Source organism: Candoia aspera, chromosome 8, assembly GCF_035149785.1.
Source record: "Candoia aspera isolate rCanAsp1 chromosome 8, rCanAsp1.hap2, whole genome shotgun sequence".
NCBI classification, from domain to species: domain Eukaryota; kingdom Metazoa; phylum Chordata; class Lepidosauria; order Squamata; family Boidae; genus Candoia; species Candoia aspera.
In genome coordinates, this window is record NC_086160.1 from 31,777,373 (window position 1) to 31,797,502 (window position 20,130).

Below are 20,130 nucleotides of genomic sequence, written 5' to 3' on the forward strand. Positions count from 1 at the left end.
CATGCATGGCTTGGAGAAAGTAGACGTGGAAATTTTCTCCTTTTCTGAAAATACCTAGAACAAGCCACATGATAGAGCTGATTAGAAGATTTAGGACAGACAAAAGGGAGAACTTCTTCACACAGTATATAATTTACTTATGGAGTTCATTACTACATAACATATTGAGTGTCACTAGCTTTGAGGGGTTTAAAAAGAGACTGGAGAAATTAATGGAGGATAAGTGTCATGTTCTCCGTTTCAATGTTTTGCATACATCGCAACGCTTCACATGTCACTCTGTTGCTCCGTGTTTCCCTGTTGGAAATTTCCAGCCCTGCGAGGCTGTAATCTCTGGAATGCATGTTTGGGTTGGTGTCTTTCTTCAAGGTTACTTTCCCAGGCCGGGTTATGATGCTGGGTAGCATCTGGCATGGGGTGGTTGCTACGATGGGACGCGGGGCGGAGTTGGACTGAAGCAACAGTATTTGATTTGTATTTCGCGCGCTTTTGCTTTATTCTCAGCTTTGTCTGTATCTGCACACTATTCCTTTAATAAATCAGTTATCTTAAAGCCCGGGCTTGTGAGACTGAGTATATTGGAGTAGGCAACCATTACAATAAGTCTATTAAGAACTATTAGTCTCAGTTTTATTCCTTCTCTCTTAACCCTGTGCATATTTGCTTATAAGTAAACTATAATCAGTTTGTAGGACTGTGTGTGTAATATTGATCTATACCCTATAGGACCATTGTTACAATCAAAGCAAGATGGAATGCTGATTGATTGATTGATTGCATCAAAGCCAAAAACAAAACAGGAATCATAAAATGGCATCTAAGTATTCCAAACAAAAATTCCTAACCATGCAATGATACTGTACCAAGCATATATTTATATAACCATCCAACACAGGTATAAATTTATATAACCATCCAACGACATGCATGCAATTTATATAAACACTGAACAATAAAAAAAATTACAAAAAATCATATCAAAATTAATAAAACATGACACATCCGAGACAACTTCAACCAATGCAAAAAACACCACAGAAACTATCACGAGAGGTTCAAAATCTTCTGACCGCATGCTTGGGTAAAAAGCCACCTCAGCCTTCTGAAAGGTAGGTAGGGTTGGGCTCATCCAAATCTCAAATGCCATTCCAAAGGGCAGGTTCAGTGACAGAGAGGAATATCTCCTGGGTCCTACCACATGACACTATTTAATTGACTGGATCCACCCTGCCAGATTTGATCAGATAGGCAGAAGTAACTGGTGACAGGTGATTCTGGAAATAATCAGGCCCTGTGCCATGAAGGATTTTATAGGTTACAACCATCACCTTAAGTTGCACCCAGAAGCATACTGGAAACCAGTGCAGTTCAAGCGCTGTGTTAGATAAGCATACTCCATATCTACCCAGTAAGATCAGTCAGAATGGGCATGTTTCAGGTCCTTTCAATTAAACAATGTCATCTATTGGGACCTAAGAAGCATGTCTTCTCTGTTCTTGTGCCTGCTCTTTGAAGTGGCATCCCCTTGGAGATCTGTACAGCTCCCACCCCAATCATTTTCCAAAAGTCATTAAAAACCTGGCTTTGCTCCCAAGCCTGGGGATAGGGAGGTAGCTGAGCTCCTACTGGTTTTTATCTGGAGTATTTTTGGAGGCATTGTGATTGTCCCTACAGACATTCATGATTTTTATGTTTTTATTGTTTTGTTTTTTATTTTATAATGTAAACTACCCAGAATTGTCTGAAGTCAGTGGCCTCTAAATTTATTTGTGCTTACTGCAACCAGGATAAATAAACTACTTATGCTGCTGCATTTTGTACCAGCTGTAGCTTCTGAGTGGTCTTCAATGGCAGCCCCATGTAGATCATAGCCATAATCCAAATGGAAGGTGACTAAGGCATGAATGATTGTGAGAGGGCCTCCCAGTGCAGGAATGAGTGCAACTGGCAAAGGATTTATGTTAAAGCATTCTGTGCTATGGTTGCTACCTGTTCTTCAAGCAAGAGCCATGAGTTCAGGAGGACTCCCAAATTGCAGTACAACCCCACCTAGACCCAAAGATCGAAATTCGCTGAAGCCAGGTTGTAAACAACAACAACAACAAAATGCTACAAAGTTTCCACTCTGTACTTAATAAATACCTGCAAATGTTATTGAGAATAATAGGTTAATTTCCATATGAATATAAGAAAAGGCAGAGACTACGTTATGCTAAAAATTATTGCATATTTTTATAACTTACAAATATTTTTTTTCTGTCTGCGCGCCATATAGGACCATCTCTGGGTCAGTAGCTTCTAGTGTGCTTACTGCAACCAGGATATTCTTTCAATTATGTTTTTAACATCAGATAAACATTAGATAAACAACAGATAATCAAAAGACACATGACACTTCTTTTTAAAAAATATGAGAAAAATCAGACATTAATCAGTTAATTTCCATGTGATATTGAGCTCTGTGGGCAGTGTTGAGTAGATCTGGCAAGGTGAGAAGCAAACAGCCTGAGACCAGACTGATTAATTATAGCAACACTGCACTGTTAACCACTCTTTCTGTCCCAAAGTGTAAGACTATCAGCCTAATACATAAGGCTGGTGGGAAAAATGTATAAAAAGTGAACCTTGCTTCTATTATGAATAGGGGTTGTATCTTAAATTTGGCAGTTGCTGGAGTTCTTCTGTAATGGTTTTTCTACTTCATGCAATAAACACATTTATTAAGGGCAGTTTCCTTAAGTCACTGCTCGGCAGGCTTCTAGTTCTAGTAGTAGAAATTAAGATCAGTAAGACCAGATATAAATCTAACACACAAATAAATTAGTGATATAGATCCACAGAAATAGCCAGGTGATGTAATAAATTATTAATGCAGAAAAGCTTAGTGTAAAAAAGGGTGCAATCCTAAACACTAGTTGGCATAGCCACTTAAGCCACAATAAAGTCTGCCTCAGCAGCTGGCTGCACCTGGCTGAACTTGTCTGAATTCAGAAGCTGTTCAGGGTCAAGCCTGGTAAATCCTTGGATGGGATTCTTCCATGGAATAGGATTTGAAGCTAGATCAGGAATGATGGGGTTCTAAGCTACGTCAGGAATAGGGTTAGGGTTAGCTAGATCAGAAAAACATCCTGGAAGAAGACCAAAGAAACAGTGCAAACTTTTCTGTATGCAAAAGTCACCATGAACCAAGCCTCTTTTCTTTCCCAAATGAAATAACAGAAGTCTGTTCTCATCTATCTTCAAAGCCTGTGGAAAGAACAGAACAGAACAGAACAGAACAGAACAGAACAGAACAGAACAGAACAGAACAGAACAGAACAGAACAGAACAGAACGAGGGAGATGTAGTGACTGCTCTGAATGGGAAACTAATGGAGTGGACAAAAATGGCTGCAGTGCAGAATGAACAGTGACCAGAGGGGAAGGGGCAGTGCACCCACCATTCCTAAAACTCATCTCGGATCAGTAGACTTCAAAGGCTATGGGCGTCAGAGGCACCTGCAAGGTTGATCAAGAGGGAACAGATGATGAAAGCCTCGTTACAACCACGGTGCTTTCATCACTGACGAAAGCATCAGATTCTGGGGATGCGAAGCATTAGTGCATTTTACCACCCTTTGAGGCTGACATTGGGCTGTTGGGTGATGTCAGGTGAATAAGATGAAAACAGTACAGTTAATGATGACTAACGCTAACTCATGGGCTAGGGGAAAACTGGATTGTGCCACGCTTCAGCGCAAGTGTGAGCGGGTCTAAACTCCTCAGATCAGAAATATGTAGGACAAATAATCAGCAACAGCATTCACTATCCTGTTCTCTTTGTCCTGATTCACCACAGCAGTTTTCATGCTTTCATGCTTCCCCCCACCCCCCCTTTCTCGACTTTATCCTTCTGTTCTCCGTCGCTTTGGGCTTCCTCTTCCTGGAAGCAGGAAGGAACCACCCACCGTTGTGGACATTTTTCCTCACCTCAAATGCGAAATCGGCAGGTAAAAGAAGTTGCCCTCCAGGTGCAACAGCAAAGCAAAAGCCGCGGCACGGAGGGAACCACCGGCAGTGAAGGCAGCCCTCACCCTCCCGCTTCATCCTCGGGGTAACCGAGCGTACTGCGCGTGGGGGGAGGGTGCCTCGAGAGAGGCGGTTATTTTGAGAGCAACGTAGCAGCGCCAGCAGAAGGTGGGAGGAGATTTCGAGTGGAAACAAAAGCTGAAGATGCGCTACGTCGCGCTCGAGAACGGAGGAGGTGGAGCGTTTCCTTTAACGCAACGAAGGGGGTGGGGTACCGGAAGCAGCTGCTGGAGCAGCCCACGATGGCGGGAGCTTCAGCTTCAGGAGAGCGGCGGTTGCGCGGTCTGGATAACGTGAGTTGTGATGTTGAGTTCCCTGGCATGCTGGTATTTGCGGGCTGGTACGGGCGCTCCTGTGAACGGCGAGCTCGGTGTCGGGGGGCGACGGTGGAGGGTTTGCAGCAGATTGCCTGGGAGTCCAGACTGAAAATACGTGTGACTCCAAGTTTAATTTGCTTAGATTCGCCCTGATCCCCGCGCTTGATTATTGCCCTCAATCCGCAATAATAATTTGCAAACTCTGCAAATGAATCGGACTACAGCTGCCGTTCGCTATCCAGTATGTCGACCCTACTAGCCGAGATACTGGGAGGGCTAGTCTCATGTCTGAGGAGCCCCAGCATGAAGGCATCTCATCATGATCATGTGATAGCGCTGACTTTCTTTCATTTCTCTTTGGAGACGGGGAGGGACCTATTTTGTTTTGCGAGACCTTGGGATTAATGTTCTGAAAAGATTTGAGGTCTTCCAATAATTTTCACACAATATAGTGAGCCAAACCCACTCTATTATATCTGTCAACTCAGGCTCTATGTGACAGTGGGATAAAACTGTGTCAGATATAGTTATAGCCATGTTTAATACCCTAGGTGTTCAGGTTTTCCTTGTTTCTTCCCCTCCCTATTTTGGCTTGAAATGCTTTCTACACAAATGCCAAAGTTAAAGTGCCAGGAAACACTATTAGATAAATCAAACTTTGTTTTATGTTCTACCGAAGTGTATAAAACTGGTCCAAAGTACTAATATGAGAGGCCAGGATTACCACCAATATGAATTTGCACACAGTTTTAAATCCAGGGTTAACCTATAATTGAGCTGCTTATGGGGTAAAGGATCAACATATCACTGGCTCCTTATTTTCTTATGCATCTTTTGTCATTAATTACAGTTAAAGTACTGGAAATGGATCCCTGAATATACAAAAATTGCAAGAGTTGTATATGATGTGAAGATGATATGGATTACTATCTTTCCAAAAGTGACTTTTGCAGTATTTATGTTCTCAGATCATGGAATACCATATGCTTATTTACTTATTCTATAATGTATTAAAACTTTCTTTGTGACACAAGGAGAATTTTTGCTTGAGTTTATGGTCACAGATACATGGTTTGTTGTCAAATACAGTAAATGATGTCAGTGTATACTGGTATTTATGAAATAGTAGTATCTCCAAAAACAACAAAACTGAGCGATTTTACCTGTGGGCAAAGAGATCTCAAGGTGGAGGAATTGTCTTGTTAGCTAAAGCATTCTTTGCTCATGAAGGTAAAGTAAATGGGAAGAAGGAACTGTTTTCAGTGTCACGTGTGCATTTTTTTTCAGGGAGTACTCTGTGGTGGGGTTTTTTGCCTCCCTGTATATGAAATGTATTGCTACATTCCTGTCAAACCTACAAGCATATTATATATGCCTGTATTAGTTTTATATTAAATTTTATTTATTTATCAAATTTATTCACTGCCCTACTATAGTACTTTTATATAGCTTTTCTCAATGAAAATAAAATGTGGTGAACTTCCTTCTTTTTATCCTCACAATTACATTCCTGTGAAGTAGGTTAGGCTGAGAAACCAGTGATGGGGCTAAAGCCACCTTTCATAATTAAATGTGGACTGGAACCAGGATTTCGTGGCCAGAATGTGGGCCAGATTTTCCACTCCAGGCATGTTTGGCAATTTCAGAGTTGTATGTTTGGTTTTTGGGAAATTGTTCTAAAAATTGAGGAACAGGAATTTCATGGCTTATCCCCAGCCATATCAAATAATGTAACCCCAATATGCAGATTATGAAATGAATGTTTTAATTGGATTTATGCTGATTTGCATAGCAACATTTTCATTTTCAGGGGGAAAACCCATTTCTGTCCTCAGACAGGACCTTCATTGCTGGCAGTTCCCCAGTCCTAAAATTAAATGACAGCAACTATAATTTTCTGTAGATGATGATAAGTCCTCTAATTAAGCATAATAGAAGATGCATCCAAGTAAACACAAAGGATTTTACTGAAAATGTTTTGCTTTTCAAAACTTCCAGATTGTTCTAATGTAATAAAACTTGCACAAACTAGCATAGTTGATTTTTTCATATGTAAAAATTATTTTCACTTTCTGATTTAAAATTTTTTGTCACTGAATCTGTTTCAGGGATCCTTGGAGATAACACAGAGTATGGATGATGACCCTCTACTTGATGCACCACTTCTTCCACCCCATATGTTACATTCCAGGCTACATCCAGAGTTCCATGCTATACCTACAGTTTTCATTGCCAATGTTTTGTTGCTTTTGCATGTAAGTTGAAGAATAGACAAATGTGCAGAGGATCAGCTTAGCTTGTCTGCAAATCAAGTGGTAAAGTGTTGCTATTTTATTTAGCTGACCAACAAGTCAGGAATACCAGCTTCTTTCTCTGGCACTTAAATTACTACTTCCCCAGCAGAAAGACAACTTTATCCCAGTTTGTCCTTCTTGGTCCTTTAAAAGTGGCAGAGGCATCTAGGTCTTCTTTAAGACTTTTCCAGTCTTGCCCCATCATTATTATATGGAATCCAGAATGCGTAGTCTTAACTCATGATTAAAAATGGGCAGGCAGGCTTTATACACTGAAACACTGTACCGAACTGTTACAGTCTTATCGGCTTGCAGCTTGGAGATTGATACTGTTATCTGAACTGAGAAAATAAAAACCAACAAAATGGGATGTGCAGAAGATTCCTACTTCTGGTGCCATAACCGGTAAATCTAGCTTTTGCCAGTCTTCCCCAGTACTGGAATATGAATAGTCATGTCTCCTTACTATTAAGAAAATGAAACAGAGATGTGAAAACAGTTTCTGCATATGCCAAGCAGTGTCGCTTGATGTAACAAAAAAGGGTTATGTTTCATGGCATGGGACCGGGTTATTTGAGGGACCGCCTTTCCCTGATTTCATCTGCTCGTCCCACCAGATCCAGCAGAGAGGGCATGTTATGGGTTCCGTTATCTAGGGAGTGACATTTAGTGAGCCCTAGGCTGCAGGCCTTTTTTGCAGTGGTGCCCACATTGTGGAATCTTCTCTCCTTTGAGGTGAGGTTGGGCTCATCATTTCTGAGCTTCTGAAGGTCCCTGAAGACCTGGTTGTGTCAGCAGGCCTGGGGACCCCAGGGGATGGGTGAATTGTGAGGTGGCTCCCCTATTATTAACATCACTTTGTCTACTTTTTGTTTTAGCTTGGTTTTTATAGTTTTTGACATTTAGTTGTCAATAATTATAATGATTTTTAGGTATTTTTTGTTAACTTGTAAGCTGCCCAGAGTTGCTTGTTTGTGAGATGGGCAGCTATATAAATCAGATAAATAAATAAGTGATGGGTGGAGGGTGAGGGGAGAAAGAATAATACACAAATCTAAAACCTTCCTGATGGCAGAAGTAGTGACATGTATTAACACCTGGCAAGTGACTCTCTTTGCTATGCAAGTGAATGAACATAGCGACTGTTTTCATAAATAAATAAAGCAGAAGCTATGCATTTCCCCTTTCCTTGATGAGTTTGTATTTCACTGAAGTGAAAGTTTAAATAGAAACATTTCTCAGCAAAATTGTCTTTGAATTCAAAGTACAAGTTGCATGTCAGCTAGATAGACTTTTTTTGTTAAAGTTCAATGCATATTGCAAGTTCATTCTGTGCAGATGGATTTAAGCATCACAAAGTTCAATCATCACAAAGCTTCTGAATAACTATACTAGAATCTTAACTGTGAGGTTTTACTGCTAGTTTACGTTGAATACTTTTTAGCCCATATCTGTATACTTACTGGCAGTAGTGTTATGGGATATTCCTGAAATACTGGTATGATAGCTGTAATAAAGAGCCACTGAACCTCAAAATTTACCATTAATTTACTGGTTTATGTTAGAACCTTTATATAGGAACTTTCAGAAGCCAAACCATTGTCAGAAACAGGCTGATGGAAACTGCCCCATGCACACACCCAGGCTCCCTGAATTGAGAAAATATAACTCTGGTATCTTGGAAGCTTCAATGAAATAACACACACAATCATCAGAAAATTCCCCATAATGCCTTTGTGCTATTTAGAGAGGGCAATACCATTTAAAAACTCCAGTGATTCCTTTTGAAGCAAGCCAAAATTGAATCTTACATACGTTTCATGATCCTTCAACTGGTTATAAAGTGCCTTAGATAATATGCACAGCTGTATCTTGGATACATGTTCATATTAGAATATTACAGTATTAGATGGATAGCATGTTCAGAATTGGGTTATGGTGGTGCCAATCCTGAATTGGGGAATATAAGCATTTCCAGTTGAAACAGTATGATAATTCAGCTCACAATAAAGAAATAAAGAGTCTTAATAGAAATAAATAACTTGCATGAAACCTGACTGATAATACTCACTTCTTTAGTACATATAATTATTTGATATCTTTCTTTCTTAGGTTGCTTTTGTTATTTTGGCATTTGTGACAGGAATGGTTTGTTCTTATGCTGATTCAAGTGAAGATACGTGCCCTGAAAACTACACTTATCCCTTTAAAGTGCAGACTGTTATAGTGATTGCCAAGGTAATTCTCTGGATTCTTCATCTGTTCCTGGAACGATACATTTACTTTCATCATAGAAAAGTCAGAAGCAAAGGTTACCTCCACATCTACCGAACCACAAGACATCTTAAAAGGCTTCCCCTGCTAATTCAATCAACAGGTGAGCCAGAATTTATTAAAATACTATTCATTTTAATGTTCTCCCTCTAAATACAGGTATTTCAGTATGCAGTAATGATGTTATATTTCTAGGTTGGAAATTTGTTTCACTCTTGTTTTGATACTTCTCATTCTGATAAGTTGAAACCTTCATTCTGGTAAGCTGAAACAAGTAACTATTATAGCTACGACTACATAAATCCTGTTCAGATAAGACGTTTAAAAATATGATTTTATTTTTCACACATTTAATACATTTTACACTGCAGCATATTTACAAACAGAGCCACTGCTGAGTAATGGTCACATTGTATTTTCAATAGTGAGAAGTGATATTGTGCTGGTTTAATTGTACCAGGCCATATGTGGTAAATAACTTCTGGTGGCTGTTACGAATCTGTGACAAGTGGATATGTTGCTTGTAAGCACTTCCTAGCAGCAGGTTCTAACAATCAAGTAAGAGTGCTTGAATAGTTTCCTGATATGAAAGTGTTAGAGGTTATGATAGGGATCTGAACCCAAGAAAGGAGAAAGGGAAATAAAAGAACTAAGTGATGCTTGGAAAATAGGTGCATGCTGGTATGTAATAAATTATTGTACTTATCAGTACAACTATTTTCCTTGATTATATTTGGTCATCTTATTACAGTAATTTCAGTTAGGATATAGAGACTCTAAGAAATCATCAGTATTCCAAAATAGTCATTCTTAAAAAGCTGGGGATGTATATTTAGTGCCTCAAACAATATAGATCCCCTTCATATCATATATTCAGTGTCTTACTGATCCAGATTAGTTAAGCAAATGAAAAAAATTGGCCAGTCCACATGCATGAGCATAACCTCTGTACTGGCTGCTCTTTGCTTGCATAGAAAATTATATTTGCAATAACAAATATAATTTTCTTAATTAAGAAAATTATTAATTAGTCCTAATTCTTTAGAGAGCAAGAATATATCCAAGGTACTTTTTCATTAGGATTGCAAGTGCAGTGGATACTATTAATAGAGTTGGAAACTTCTATTCTGATAGCCAATAAATATAGAATATTGACCTGCAGCATCCCTGAAAAATAGGCTTTCAGTCTTACTTTCAGAGATGAGAATTCATCAGCTTTTAAAGTACTCTAGTGTTAAATAGTTTATAGTATCAGGATTAATGTTTACATGAATGTTTTTATCTTGAGTCTGTTGGTTTGGGTCCTACCTACTACAGTAAGACAATAAATCTGCTCTATCAGTTACCACCTCTCAGTTAGTTTCATTGGCTTATAAAGATGAAATAAGCAGTACATGAAGCATGTTGATGGAAAACAGCATGCAATCTGAACATGAAACAGGTATTAAATACAGTAGGTGTCAAATTAAAATATACAGTCTTATGAAACTGGAGAGATTATTTGCTGCTGTGGTAGTACCACTTAATTTCATTTTTAAATTTATATATCTAAATTTGCCTATCATTGTATGTGTTATATTTTTATTCCTTGTTTCTCTAATTGTGAAACAATTGTGGAACAAGACAAGAATGCTGTGGCTCCCAGTTTTCCCCTGTTGTGTGATGTTATGTGGGAATGACCTTGAGAGACAGGAGGAAGACCAGCAGCCTGGGCAACAGTTTGATAGGCAGCTCAGTCCTCAGGTGGAGGAAAAGCATGGGAAGCATTTTAGAAGGGACCCTCCCTAGTTTTCCAGAGACTAAAAAGAGAGAAGGGGAGAAATACTTTCAGTCTTGCAAGATTCTGTTTAATGTAACCTTACAATAAAGATTGTGTTGATGCTCCTGGTTGTGCTTCTTTTCTGGACTACCTTAAAGGGCTACCACGTGTTACTGAGCAGCTCTAAACTTGCTTAACTTGGCAGAATGAGAAAGCTTTTTCTAGATATTGGAAAGTAAGTTAACCAGCAAGAGAGGTAGAATGACTGAGTCTCTTGCAGTACTAGAGAAATATACTACTCTTTGAAAAGAAGTCAACTTTTGTTCTAATGAAAAGCTATCTTATCTCCCAATTAAGTATCTGGCATTTCAGTACCTAGTTTTTGTAACAAGCAAACAGCAGTTTGAACCAGTCAACCAAACAGTTTGCAGTTTGATGAATATCTGTTGTCTTGTTATATGTGCACCACTGAAATGGGGCCACTAGATAGAGCTCTAGAGATAAAAACATTGGCAAGATGGCCTGCAACTAACTAACTAAACAGATTATGCATTTTCTTGGAAGAGCTACTGCTTGTTCTACGCCCCTGTGAAAAGAATTTTTCTATAATGCTAATATTAGTTTTACTTGTAAGTCCTCCTATGCTGTTTCATCCTTGTGGGTTGGGTGTTCCTGGGAGGGATGGTGAGGTACACCAAGAGTGTTTTTTTCCAGTATAGTCACTCAAGGTGTAAAGATCATCCCAGCAGCCCAACTAAAACAAGTAGGCACCTGTGTTGGATAGAACTGATACAAGAAGGTGTTGGAGGCTGGTAACAACAACAAAACATCATTTCATATTACACAAAAGAAGGCAATGATAATGTGAAAAAAAGGTGAAAGGTCCCCTGTGCAAGCACTAATGTACTCTTGTATTTTACCAATAAAATTACATGGATAGCAAATGAATATAGTGATTGTTGAAATCATCGCACCACTGAAAGACCTAAAAGGCCAATGTGAAGACAGATCATCCTGGAGAAAAGCCATTTATGGTTGCTGAAAGTTGACATTGACTTGATGGCACTCAATCTATATTGATTCTACCAAGAATAGTCTTATATGTTCGTGGTATTACCCCTAAAGTCCACTGAAAGATGGTGTGACTGGTGGGAATCCAATCAAAATAAATAGCATATATCATTCCATTAAGACCAGCCCACTACTTTAAAGATCCATCCAGAACCCTTACACAGATAATGAGTGATGGCTGAATTGTTCTGGAGGCATAATGAGGGGGAAAACTGAATTCAAACCCTAGCCCTGTCTCTTGCTCTGCAGACAGATAATACATTTTCTATTGTTTCTATTTTGGGTCATTAAAGTGGACCATGTATGGATTTATTTTAATGGCCTCTTGATCAATGTTATGTTGGATGCAATCTGGTTTAAAGTTACTGCAGCATTATATATGTGGAAGTGTTAATTTTGAGCTCTATTTGGAAATTTCTAGACTACCCTTCACTGTCATAGTGACCATCACAGGTCCTTGACTTTCAACTAATGTGGCTTTGTGGGGGAAGCTGACCCATATTTCTGTTTCTAATATGTCCTATTTGTTTTTAATAGGCAATGCGGCTTTACTGCTGATAGTGTCATTGCAACATTCATTTCCTAATCACAATAAAATGTATCTCTGCTTCATCCTGGGAATCTTGGGTGTGGAATTGATATGTTCATTGATATGTCTGGTTGTCTACACAGGTGAGAATTGCAGCTTTGCCTTGCTAAGGTAACTAGGCCACCCACTCCCTTTTTGTTTTTAAAGCATTATGAATATTAGCTTGACTTAAGGGAGCTGCTAAAAGTTTACAAGCTGTCAGCCTAAAATTAATATTGTTGGATATCATACCGCCAGTTTTTTCCTACAGTATATGATATTGAGAAAAAGTATGTATTTGAATGCATTTGAAAAAAAATGGTTAGCATCAGAAGAAGACAAAGATGTGGACATTATTGAAGCATATCTTAACTTTGGTGGTGGTGGAACTGCAAGCCACAATTGTTTGCATGACACTTAGATCTTTCAACTTTTATGCTGGCATATCCCAAGGGCTTGGGGCAGTGTGTAGCACAAAAATAGAGCATACAAAATGCAGCTGTTGATAAAGAAATTCCTCCCTTGGCAGTGAGAGCCATCTTTTGTGGCAAAGCAGCTGCTTTGAGAGGCTTTTTGCCTGGCACTGATAAGCAGCTACATCTCTTCACAAATAGTTCAAGGCTCTTCATTTTTTGCTGTGCACATGGTGGCTGAGGAAGGAAAAAAGGCAAAATGCATGGCGCAAGATATATTTGCACAATTCAGAGAGTGTTAGAAAAACTCAGCCACAGGATACAGGTCAAAAAATAATAAAATTCTCAGGTCTCTTAGGATGAAAGAAGCTAAAACTGTCAGAGAATGTAGCATTGACAGTAAAGCAAAATAATGAGTGTTAAACTATTGCAGCAAAGGGGACAAAAATGACACCATGCTGTTATTTTTCAAGCCATGCTGGAGAATCTGCATTTTAAGGATTTAATAAGCAGGTGTGTGTGAATAATCTGGAAACTGCTGTGCCAGAGGAGTTGTCTTCTGCATTTTTGAGATAGGAGAATTCATATTATGGCTTTGTATTGGACTTGCTGCTTTTTCTGCTTCTTTGACCCATGATGAGCCTCTCAGTGTTTACAATTAAGGAAATAAAATTCAGAATCTAGATAATTTGTGTATTATCTCATTTAGACACAGTAGCACCATAAACACAGATTTTGGCTAGCTTCTAAGGCATCTTTATAAGTGTAATGGGAGCAAGACTGAACTTGCTAAATACATGCAGTGGTGCTTAAAAGTTTGTGAATTGTTTTGAATTTTCAATATTTCTGCATAATATGACCTAAAACATGATCTCTTCTCCACACAAGTCCTAAAACTAGATAAAGAGAACCCAATTAAGCAAATGAATAAAAAACATCATACTTGTTCATTGAGGAAAATGATTTTCAACATTTAGATCATATTTATGCAGAAATACTTAAAATTCAAAAGGGTTCACAAACTTTTAAGCACTACTGTATTGAGAAATGAATCTAGCATTCACCTTTTCCCTCGGTGCTAGAAGAACAAAAAATATAAAAGTTGTCCTGCCTCAGAGAAAGAATCTTAAAAGTCCATTATCTTATTCTTCTTTAAAAAGCAAACGTATTCTGTTGCAACTGTAGAGGACAATGGCTCAATGCTGAAGAAGTCACGGCTACTTTAAGGTGTATTCAACAGACGGTTATATGCACATCCATGCATGCCTGTATCCAGATCTCTGCATAGCCATAGAACCTAGTGGAGCATGCATTGTTCTAATGCACAGTATTTTTACTTTCTTGCCTTCAGTGTTTTCCTTTATCACTTCCATGACTGGTGTGAACATTGTTATTAATAATCATCACCTGTCTCCATCTGAATCACAATCATGTATTTCAGAAAAAAACATATTTTTTTTGAAATGGTACAATAAAATACTTTGTTTACACTTCCATTAACAATCATTAGCTTCTCCATCTTTTATGATTCTGCTCTATTACCCACCTTTAGGTACTTGTTAAATGACAGTTGTCTGGGATGTGTGCTTTGAAGTAATCTGATCTACTCTTGGATACCTGAATTCTAAGACAACTTGAGAGCTAAATGCATGTAATGCTTTTTACAGCCTGTAGACACACCTGCCTTAGTTACTCCTCTGATCAGTCATGCAGCTTACTTCCTACATAGCAGGTGGCCTAGTAAAGCAATTATAGAAGGAAGAGTATTTCTATTCACATACAGCTGTTGATTGACTGGATGAGAATGAAGCATTGTTTTGATGTGGGACCAATAAATAAAAACAATCTTCTCCAGTATATTTTCTAATTCTTCCTTGGCTAAAAAAAACCTAGCTGTATCTAAGCATTTATTCTGAATACATGTTTGCAGAATCAAAACTGTATATGAGGAAAGTGACAATATTTTTATGTAGTTTCTCCCAGCCAGCTCCTTCCCCCACCCCCATGTATTGGAATACATTTCCCATCAACTCAGCCAGCATATCTGCTTTAATTCATATCACTTCAAAACACTGAAATGTACTATATCTTTAATGTTAAAAAGCCCTCCTTTTTAAAAAATTAAGGGAATTAAATAGTCCAGCCTCAAGGCCCTTTAATGTGATTTGGAGGAAGAATGCTGCACAGACCATGCTCCCATATTTCCTAGCAAAATATCCCATCACAGAAAGAACCCAATTGACAAAGATTTTATCTGAGCTAACAAGGGAATAAGTTAGCCTGCTATGAAGTATAAAAATGTCTTGAGTGAAACAGTCACATGTCTTTCCCTGTTTATTCCCATCTCCAATTTTTTGCTCCTCATTGCATTCCCTGGTAGATCATCATATATTATGGCTGTGTTCACATGACAGGTTACCCAGCAATTCCTTTGCCTCACCCAGTTCACTCACTTCTTTATTATTTATTTATTTATTTATTATTCAAATTTAATTACTGCCCATCTCCCCCAAAAGAGGGACTCTGGGCGAAGAGGGACTTCTGCACATCAACAGCAAATAAGCCTCATTCATTCATTGATTTTCCCACTGGCAAGCTGGAAGATTTTACCAACTGTTCCCACTTCACATTTTTATTTTATTTTCTTGATGGAGGGGAAAGATTGTGATGCCACTGTGTTTGGCATATGCAGGTCCTAACAATTAGTGCTTCCTTTTACTCCATGAGGAAAGAATGAAAACCAAAGCAGACAGTGATGGAATGCCAAAACGGGTCCTGTTCTCATGCAGCTTTTCAAGACATTATCTCTCTCGGGTGCTGGGAATAGGGATAGTTAAGACAAACACCCTATAGGCATCCAGGAGACTTAATTTAATCCATCTACCCAGGATATTTTGGACTAAATCCAATTCCCTTAAGTTTAATTGGCTGGGTAAATTATCCCTGTTTTCCAGTTCCTATGACATATCAACAACCTTTCCCTATAACCCAGTTAAACATGCCATGTAAAAGAGGGCCAGTGATTGCATTATATAAATAATAAAATAACAGCACAATTGTGGAGTTTCTTCCTTTCCCCTTGCCCCTAAAATGACATATTTTGACTTAAGCCAGCTATTCTTGGCCCATGGAGGTTGGGTTTTTTTTAGTTTTTTAGAGTAAAGCCAGGAAAAAAAAATCAACCTACTATCTCTCTTGTATTGGAGCATGCTCTAGAATTGCTAAATTCAGTTCAAGTTGGTTATGATAGAGTCCTAAACATCTTGGATAAAGCTTTTTGATGAACTGTTTCCTTCCATGTGAATCTATAGCTGTTATGATTCCTTTTTCAAAAAGTAATTGCCTTCAGAGGCACATTTGGTGAAATTTGTACAATGATTTTATCTTTGGTAGCAGAATATTTATGCTCTATATGCTGCAACAATTGCAGTAATTCCTATTTCAATCAGCTTTGGATTCTGTCATAATAAGCCAACCCAGTTTTTACTTTTTGTTACCTCTTTTATACTTAAATGCTTTGAGCAGTTCCATTTTGTAGAGGAAACAGGATAATTTTTTTCTATAAATGAAGCTTTTTTTAAAATTGAGTATTGTCTGATATTAGCAGAATATACATTTTGTCTTTTTTTGTTTTCTAAGTGAAGGTAAGCAACTTTAATCAAGCAAAGCCAAGACCTGATATAATAGAAGAAGAGAAGATGTATTCTTATCCTAATCAAGTTACCTCAGAAGTTGGATTCAGGTACTTGTATAAAACTTGCTAAACTTGGATAAATCCTTGGCACTGACTCCTGTTTTTTAAGCCCTGATAGTTTGATACTGGATTTGAACTCATGATTCATTTTTCTAGAGGGTTAGGGTGGTGGAAAGGCAATCCTTTTCAGATAACTAAGATAGCAAAAGACATGTAATAAGGATGATGGTATGAATTTTTTGCTTTTTAGAGAAACCTCAAGTTTGGAAGAAATAGTTGAAAAACAAGGTGATGTGATTGAATACCTTCAGCGGCACAATGCCCTGCTTAGCAAGAGACTATTGGCATTAACATCTGAGCAGAACAGAAGCTAGTGGTGGCCAAGACAGCAGAGCAGAAGAAAAGCGTCTTCGGTATTGATTTATTCTTGGAAATGCATCTTATGCAAGTTGTACTGCAAAACTCCAGCCCAGGTTTGAATAGCAGTTGGGCCACTCCTGGCTTACTGCAAAAGCTTCTTGTTTTTTAAAAGGACACATACTTTTAAGTGGTTTTCTCTCCTATAACTTTTGCAGTGCAGGAAGCAGGCACTGGATAGGGAAAATCTCTCTTTCTATTTCAGTTGCAGATTGTTCCTCCAAAGTGCCAAAGATTTTTATCGTAATTCAGGATTCAGTTCTTTTCAAAGCTACAACAAAGTAAACATCCTCATTTAAGTGTTAGTGTTCCTTACATCTTTGTTGTTATAAGTTGAACCATTAGATACATCTCTAGAAGAAATTAAGGACTATTGGTATCTCTGCTTTATCAGAGCTGAATAAAGTTACTGTGAGAATAGTGAAGAATCATCTGGAAAACCACCTAAAAAAACTGCAGAATCAATGAGATTCCATTTGTAAAGTATGGTGATGACAGAATAGAATCCTGAATGCAGGGGAGCATCTGAAAGAGGAAGTTGATGATATTCCACATAAACTGGAAGGATTGTATGGGCATAATACAGGAAATATCAACTAAGCCTTTTAAAATCATGGATATCAAACTGAGGCCAATGTTGCCTTTCTGGCTTGCTTATGGATGAGTCAGCATCTTACAGTGAAATGAACAAGAAAGGGAAAGTTGTGTCTGAATATATTTTTAAAATGTGTGGCTATTAACAAGCTGCATGTAACTCTTTGTATCCTAAGGGTTTATGATGAGGTATTGCTTATAATGTGAACAAACATTAGTATCTGGCTTTTAAGTTGTTCTTCTGAAGAGCTGCTACTTTATTTTGAAAAGCTACTTCTTTAAGCCCAGCATATGGGATGTTTAACTGAAATCCTTCCCTCTTCCCCCTTTAAACTTATCGTAGTCAGGCCTATTATGCTTAATGATTCCTTTTTACTCCCCCTAAAAGCTGTAGCAATCTCAGCTTTCACAAAATATATAGATAAAAGCGTGGAGATCCTATTGAACTCAGTGAAAATTAGTTGCTGGGATCTGCTTGGCTATGAAGTTTTTAGTTTCCTGTTTCGTTGTAAACAGACAGTTGCCTGCTCTGCCTCTGTGCTGCCAATGAAGACTTTTTTTTTCTATTCTCTGGACAGTATTTCTACAGAAACGCAAATTTTTAAACAAATTGGATATTTCTGTGACCTTGTCTAGTGAAGAACAAAAGTACACAATCCTGCTCACTGAGATGTATATATGTGTGTATATTGTATAAAATAACATGATATTGCAACTGACTGCTTCTAACACTAATACGTTCTTGTCTTTTAGGCTGTGTATTAAGCACAGGTAGGATTTTACATGGAAGATGAGCTTTCCTTTTAAAGGATACTCAGATTTCAATGTAGTTTGTATGTAATGTGTTCTATATTTTGTCCTAAATGTGGTAAGATAATAAATGCAACAAATTAATCTATTGCAATCAGTACCTAAAGATTTTTCAAACCCTGTGTTCATATGCAGGCCAAAGAATTGTGTGTTTATCAGATCTAGTAGCCTACTTATGAACTCATCTAGGTGTCAAACGTGATAGGTAGCAGGAAAATGCCTGGTATTAATGTCAACATGAATTCACTGATTTTTTCTAAATCAGTGTCTGGAGTATTGGGGAATAATATTTAAGCCATAATTAGTTAAATTGCATAGAAACAGTAGCTATTATTTCTGTTATGGCTCTTTCAGTTGCAGTTCTTACTGGGTTCAAAGGTTTAGAACAGTGTTTTTCAAACTTGGCAACTTTAAGCTGTGTGGACTTCAATTCCCAGAATTCCCCAGCCATTCCCCACATGTCTTAAAGTTGCCAAGTTTGAAAAACACTGGTTTAGAGTATAGTAGACAACCTGTGGCATTCCAGCTGCACTACAATACTTTTCATCTGTTGTTGTTAGCCCAGCATGCTAATGCTGTGGGAAGTTGTAGAGCATCAGGTAAATGCCAAAGATTGCAACCTCTATTTTCGAAGCAAATATTTGTAGCTCAGGGTTGAACTGTGGAGTCCTTGGTGTTCTCTGGGCCTTGTTTTCTTGCAGACGTTTCATTGCCAGACTAGGCAACATCTTCAGTGGCAATGAAACGTCTGCAAGAAAACAACAAGGCTCAGAGAGCACCAAGGACTCCAACCCTCTGTTTTGTTTCTGTGTGTCAACTGTAAGGCTTTCATCCTTCCAGTGCAGCTATAATTATTTCATTTTGATAGTATCCATTCTTGAGTCAAGATACTGTATAATACATACGTTTCCCCATTTAATTTCCTTCATAATTTGGAAGGTTTGCTAATTTGTGCCAGATCTATGAATTGACTGAATACTTTTAATCACCCTCCCTGTTTCAAGTGATCCTTGTGTTACACTTGAATTGCCTCCTCCACCTCAAGTTCATATTTTATCAAGGAACATGTATCTTTACTGGCTCAAGGGCACCTAGTAAATTTCACTTATGGATAAGGCCTTAAGTGCATTACAAAATACCTTTAAATTTGTTTGAAAGACTGCCTGCTTCAAACAGAGTCCCTAGAGATGTACTGAACTATAATCTCCCAGAATTACCAGACTGCCAGGGAGAGGAATGCTGCTGTAATAAAATAAAAATGCTCAAGCCATACAAGAAGTCTCATTTTTAAAAACTTAAGTGTGCCTTTATATTCTTTCCAATCCAATAGAATATTGGAAAGTACAGTATTCAGTATGCAGTATTCAGATCCAATATGGGCATCCTCTTTGCTCCATGGCTACTTTGTAAAGAAGCTATGTTTTTTCTTGGGCTTGGGAAGTATCACATGGCAGTTACTGCTTCTAACTACAAGAACCTGCCACTGGGTAGAGAGTGCCACCATTAATGGAAAGAAATTATGTAAAGAAGGTCAGGATCTGCTGATCTGTCCATCCATCAGCAGAATAACACTCCAAAAACTGAACCAAGGAGGGGAGAAACTGGTAAATAATAAAAATACCTGATTTTAAAATGGGGCTGAAGCAGCTTGGGTATGCAAAGAAAAGGTATCCCCAATTCATCCCAGTTGGGAAATGGATCAGAGTGTTACCAAGTCCTCCATTTTAACCTGCCCTTCCTTCTGATCACGTAACTCGGTGCAGACTATATGTAGGGGCCCTGTGCTTTCCAGTACATATGTATATATGCACAAACTCAGAGATGTAGCACAAAGGGAGAGTAGAAACAGATG

General features: G+C 38.2%; 1 protein-coding gene across 2 annotated transcripts in view; it reads left to right on the forward strand.

The window, feature by feature from the left end:
• The first annotated feature begins 4,243 nt into the window (after positions 1–4,243).
• TMEM192 (transmembrane protein 192) overlaps positions 4,244–20,130 on the forward strand; it is a 147,402-nt gene continuing 131,515 nt past the window's right edge. The window contains exons 1-6 of one of the 2 annotated variants that reach the window (XR_010068408.1): positions 4,244–4,360; positions 6,493–6,639; positions 8,791–9,055; positions 12,320–12,454; positions 16,403–16,505; positions 16,708–18,226. Coding sequence is in view for 1 of the 2 variants with exons in the window: in XM_063310112.1 (XP_063166182.1) it covers positions 4,310–4,360; positions 6,493–6,639; positions 8,791–9,055; positions 12,320–12,454; positions 16,403–16,505; positions 16,708–16,831 (825 nt within the window). In the remaining variant the exon portion in view is untranslated. Of the gene's footprint in view, positions 4,361–6,492; positions 6,640–8,790; positions 9,056–12,319; positions 12,455–16,402; positions 16,506–16,707; positions 18,363–20,130 lie in introns of those variants that run through there. The other variant, XM_063310112.1, reaches the window with a different exon arrangement.